Source organism: Pocillopora damicornis, chromosome 13 (genome assembly GCF_964200805.1).
Source record: "Pocillopora damicornis chromosome 13, jaPocDami1.2, whole genome shotgun sequence".
In the NCBI taxonomy this organism is placed as follows: Eukaryota; Metazoa; Cnidaria; class Anthozoa; order Scleractinia; family Pocilloporidae; genus Pocillopora; species Pocillopora damicornis.
This window is the reverse complement of record NC_142682.1, coordinates 15934961-15940747: the sequence shown is the minus strand read 5'-3', so window position 1 is coordinate 15940747 and position 5787 is coordinate 15934961. Positions and strand designations below refer to the sequence as shown.

General features: G+C 41.9%; 2 protein-coding genes across 2 annotated transcripts in view; both read right to left on the bottom strand.

The window, feature by feature from the left end:
- The window catches only part of LOC113684771 (L-gulonolactone oxidase), a 30716-nt gene extending 28535 nt beyond the window's left edge, over positions 1–2181 (bottom strand). Inside the window, exon 1 of the mRNA XM_089190931.1 lies at positions 2039–2181. The gene's annotated coding sequence lies outside the window, so the exon portion shown is untranslated. The remainder of the gene's footprint in view (positions 1–2038) is intronic.
- LOC113684772 (uncharacterized) overlaps positions 1–4555 on the bottom strand; it is a 6327-nt gene extending 1772 nt beyond the window's left edge. Inside the window, exons 1-5 of the mRNA XM_089190935.1 lie at positions 4361–4555; positions 2666–2916; positions 2039–2421; positions 1112–1545; positions 1–227 (exon numbers count right to left, since the gene is read on the bottom strand). The exon at positions 1–227 is cut by the window's left edge and continues 61 nt beyond it. Coding sequence (XP_089047061.1) covers positions 1–227; positions 1112–1545; positions 2039–2421; positions 2666–2906 — 1285 coding nt within the window. The 5' untranslated portion in view covers positions 2907–2916; positions 4361–4555. The remainder of the gene's footprint in view (positions 228–1111; positions 1546–2038; positions 2422–2665; positions 2917–4360) is intronic.
- Between the last annotated feature and the right edge of the window lie 1232 nt (positions 4556–5787).

The following is a 5787-nucleotide window of genomic DNA, read 5'->3' as shown; positions in this document are numbered from 1 at the left end:
ACGAGAACTGTGACACACCGAAATTGGTGAGCCGTGGAATACAAGTGGGACAACAATTGGCACATCCCTGGAGGCAAGAGGCTGTGCAGTCTGTCTGCATGCAGCCTAAGTCCGCTATTCCTCTTCCCCCGCAACAATTACAACAGCATGAGCAACAAGCACAGCAGGTTGGTCTATCATTTGTTCTGAAAGCTTTCAAGTACGCCATTTCGATATGCTTATCATTTCTGAGGGAGCAAGGAGGTAACGAGATTATTGATTTCATCGCCACCTTAAACGGGGAAATGAATTACGAAGTGAGACCTAAATTTGCATTAAATATACTGAGTCTTGTAAGACTTCAACTATCACCATCACATCGCCTTTACTATCACCACCACGATCCACGCCACCATCATTAATACCGCCACCATTGCCACCACTTTCACCATAGCTACCACCAGCATTGTTACCAGCACTGCCACCACCCTAAAGATTTTCTCTGCCCTCGCTAGCGTTAGTATCAGCACTACAACCGTGACTGTAATTGCATTCAGCATTAAAACCAGCACCACCACAAGCAGAACCATCACAACCATTTCATCTTCCCCACCACTGCTGCCAATGCCACCACCCTTGTAATCAGTAGAGTATTACCATCATAACTACCATTATTGGCAGCAGCACATCCCCCAACACCATCAGTACAATCATCACTATTACCAGCATCAAGACTAAGACACCGCTGCCAACCTTACTACCACCAATACCAGCAGCACCACCATAAACATCACTACCACAACAACCAGGGTCCAGTTATCCAACAGATAAATTGCTATGGAGCGGATACCGGTTTTAGTGTCAACAAGACTTACTGCACTATCCACTCGTGGGCGACTTATCCAGTGCTGCAAACACCACCATCACCTCTACTCTCACCAAAAACACTATCGTCACTTCTATCAGCATTATCACAATCACTAGCATTGCGACTCACCGCTATCTCCGTCTCTACAGCCACCACTATTACCATAGCTTTCATTACAAACTCCATTTCGAATACAGCCAGCTATATAACGTTTGCATTGAACAGGAGTTAATCCTGCTCTAGTAAGTAGCCCTGAGGCCTTACCTTGGTCCTAGCGGGTATGGATTGACGAAAAACGAGAAATATTCTGCATCTTTTGTCTTGTACATTTTAGCAAACTTTTCAAGAACCTCCCCCAATTGCAACTTCTTTCCCATTAACGCATCGTCACCGTCGTTGTCGCCTTCGTCGTCTTCGGTCGTTGTCGTTTCTGGCCAAGAGACCTGTTCCGTTTTTCTGATTTCCTCCAGATTGTACATGGGAACACATTTGTATGTAATGGAATAGATTACCCCCATACATCCTAACCCTACTTGACATGCCTTTAACACCTCATTACTGTGAATCTCGACCGGGTCGTCGCCGTATTTGGCTCTATCGATCTTTTCTTGGCATTCCGCAATGGTCTCAGGGCCGTTACGTACCTTCACTTGGATTCCACCACGTATGATTAAATGAAGACCCACCACAAAAGTGGACTGCAAACGAGACATAAAATGACCTAAGATTCTTTTAGTGAATTAGTTTAAGACATGCTCCTCCCTTTGAAAAATTGAGGAGAGAAACCTTGGTCATAGAAGACACTTTGATAATCATCATTAGCAAGTTTAAGGCTATAGGAAGCCGTCGAATTGTCTTAAAGATACGTTTCGGCAATTTTTGCATTGTGAACGTATATTACCATATTTGGAATGTCATGCGACCAGAACAGCACGAGAGCTTGATATGTGAATCTTAGATAATATAGCGTAAGTCGTTACAATTCGTCAACTGCGGTTTTTAGTCAAAATTGTCAATCCTCTTTCTTCCAGCCATCTTCTTAAACACTTCGACCATGAGGCAATTATTTGAGTTTTGTTCGAAGCAGATAGACCTGATCTGTTTCTTCGTAAGGCGGCCGTGAACGTATGTAGCCGCAGGAGCACCCTATTATAATATAATATTTTTATTTGACCACTCCACTAATCTTACCATTGTTCCACTGAACAATCCTGATCCATGAGTGGAAGTACTCGCCACTCCTCCGACCGTTTGGCCTGCGTAGTTGCCCATCATCTCGAGCGCCATTTTTTGTTTCTTGAGTTCCTCGACAAAATCTACAACGCGTTTCCCGGCTTGTACTTCGACTTCATATGTTATTTTCGTTGGTTCAATTTCTGAATCCTCCGACTGTGAATCCTCCAATATCGTTGCTGGGACCGTGAGGATCTTGTTCAAATCAGTCATGACCACGAGTATGTCTCTAGTATGGGTGAGACGAGACCAAGAGGAGCCTGTGCCCACGGCGCGAATGGTGTAGCCATTGTCCGCTGCATACTTGCACAACGCCGCGATCTGACCAGCGCCGTCAAGCCCTGTGTAATCAGAAAGTCAGATTAATCGATACAATTTTTTACCCTCAGGAATTCCATATATCAGGTAGCATTTGTTCCAAGGTTACATTATGATAATGTATGTTTCAGCGTGAGTTCTTAAAGTTAATCAGTCAGTAATTAAAGCAGCAGTTACTGTAATTGTTCTCAAGTTAGTTGGTCCCACTCCTTCAATCGCTCAATCACAGTTTATCATTTTAGTTCTTACAAATGTTCGTGTACACACCATAAAGGCTTTGCATTTGATTTTGTATATCATCGTCGTCATCAATGCCATAGAGAGCATCTGGAAGAGAGTGAACGCGCTCGTTCCGGGGGTGGTAAATATGGACGAGTGGTTGAACCTTTTCCATGCCGTCATAGTTGTAAAAGACCCGGCGTCCTGTGTATGTACAAAAACGAATGCAAGGGAAAATGCACTGGTAAGACCAGCGCGAGTTGTAACAACAATCCACGCTGTTTCCCATGGCTAGCACCCTGTAAGGAACAAAAATAGAAATGTGGTGGAAAGGAAGTCTTTGTACTAAAAAAGTGCGAGACATGCGTTCAATTTTGTTCGTAGGATTCTCTCTCTTCCTACCTCTAAAACGGGTTTTGTCGAAGGAGAAAGTGAACGAATCCTGATTAATGAAGCAGTTACGTCACGGTTTGTGGATATGACGGTCAAACGACTGCGCAACTGCGAACGCAAATAGCGCAGGGTCGGCAGAATCACACATGGTATGATTAAGGACAAGTTATACAAATGAACCAAGTCTGCAACATCATTCGATTTTGGTAAACCCCAACACAGAAAGAAAAATAAATAAAATACCCAGGCGAAATAAAGGTAAGTTTTCCTTTTCCTTACTTTTGCCCCTATAAGGAGCTTCTACGGACGGTTGCATCTTTTTGGCTGTTTCTTATGTTTTCGAGTAAAAATTAAAGAGGAACCAAGGTTCCTTTTGATGAAATACTAAAAAGTGGTGTCTGGTGGAAGATTATTATGCGATAAGCTTTAGACAACTAGGCCGCGGCCTTTGACCTAGACACCACAAAGGAACGGCGTTTGAATGAATGTGTAAAAGAAAGCTATGGCTGAAAATAACAGTAAAACTGAGCTACGAAGGCTGATAGACGCCTGTAATTAAAAATTAATAATTAAAAAATAGTTCTTTCAAACGAAATTGATATTGCCTGGGTTATGACGCGGAGTTATTGTCTGCTTCATTTTCCGTGACAGTGTGCCAAGACTCGCGAGTCTTTCGTAGTCTTGAGTCACATAGCAACTGTGGAACTTGTGAATATCGAAGGGAAGTTTATGTAACGGCGCGTGAGCGAGGAAGAATACCAAAATGTTCACCTTCAAGGAACCAAAATTCTTAGAGACGGCGATGTTTTTTTTGTTAACATGCGTAATTTTTTTTAATCTCGCAGTGATGTATTTTATCAAGTTTTTCCGTGTTTTAGCTTTAGTTTACTCTGTTGGCACCTAAAATATTCATACATTTCTGATGTTGTTTTGACACTCAAGCTCAGTCTTTCCATGTGAAATTAAAGAGATTCTTCTTGAAAGTGATGATTAATTTAGAATTTTTGGCAGATTAGATCCTTTGAAAAACCATTATTTACACCGGCATGGAATGCATTTACACTCGCTCTGATTACATTTGCCGTTCGCTTATCACTGCACATGTATAGCTTGAACTTAGATCAGAGCAATTATTGTTAAAATCACAATATTAAAAATATTGGTATGTAAAGAACTACGAAGCTTGGTGTTTTGACCCATTTTCTTCGTCGTAAGTTGGAAAGCATTTCCTCTCAAATGCAAATGTTACTCTACTGTGGACATTTGCAACGCACCTCCCCATAAGAAAGACTCGTGAACTAGATCTACTAAAGCATTAATTAGAGCTTAAGAGTTATTTCCAATGCTTACCCAAGTCAGTGAGGTCCTTCACACCAGTTTCCCTTTTCTCAATTGCAGTTCTGCGAAAAACCTTTAAAAACCTTTAAGTTACGTGCTTCGAATGAATTAAGTGAATGCTTGTCATTTACTTCTGTCAGGCAGCCAGGCACAAGTGGCAATAAATCTGCTCTTGAGAGTCTGACATCCTTAAGTACTCATTTATTCATCACCTGGGGGGAGGGGGAGGGGGGGGGAGGCTTGGAGGATTTTGGATGTGTCGCAATAAAATTATCCTGATAACCCTAAGAAGTATTCTAATAAGGTTCCCCACCTCACTCCCCCCCCCCCCCTCCCCTATTGGCGGTAAATTTATTATTGTCCTCCTCTTTCCTCTTAACTCTGTTAGAGACGACTCACTGACTTCCCTCCGTACCCTATTAAAACCAAGTGATCCCCCCCCCCAAAATGCTGTGAGCTCTCCCCCGTCCCTTAGGGGATAAATAACTACTGGTTCTTTACTGCTAGAAACCTTCTTTTATTTACTGATAACTCTTAAACTCTGGTTCAAGGTTGCAAATTGGGTAACATTACAGCTTTATCACTCAACTGAGTTATCTGCTATTGCTGACAATTTGTTTAATTACCCAAATGAGGAACAATGGAAATCATTTCAGCACTTAACTACTTGATACTATGACGTAAGAAAAACCGCAAAGAACCGGTGAGGAAGTGATGTCATAATGAACAAAAAAACCAAATCCGAAAAATGTAATCGGCGAACGTCAAGGTCAGCTAGGTAATGGAAAGGCTCAGACTGGTCAATATTAATTAAAACCTAGCGTGTAAATTTGTCTAATCAAATTCAATTACGTGAGCGTGCCTCATATTCCTATTGTGCACGCTCATGACGTCAAGACGATAGATTTGCTCTCGGCTACGCCTCGAGCAACTCTTACGCATCTTTCTTTCCCGCGTGCTTCAGTTAATTCAGTGCAGAAGAGGGTTAATTCAGTGCAAAGAAAGAAACAAATCAGACAGTCTGATTGGTCAATAGTCAAAGAAACTCACAGATAGCCAATCAAATGCGAGCCTTGGATGTCGCAACAAAATTTGAAAATTTGAAAATTTGCGAACGAAACAATGGCCGGCGTTTTAAGTAGGTTTTCTTTCGCCACCGCAGCTGAAAAACAGCTTAAACAATAAAAACACTGTAAAAGGCGATGCTTTTTGGTTGTCGGTTTGGAAAAAGTGGTGTTTAGAGAAGGGAATTACCGAGGAAATCGAAAATTACGAGCCGACCCGGCTTAACACTTTGCTCGAGCGATCCAACGCCGAAATTAAAAACAAACATGGTTAAACCTCGGAAACGACGATTCCATTTCATCAAAAGTGATTCGGATACAGACTGAACAATTCCTTGAACTGTTTAGCCGGACTTTGAACTTTTTTGCACCTTA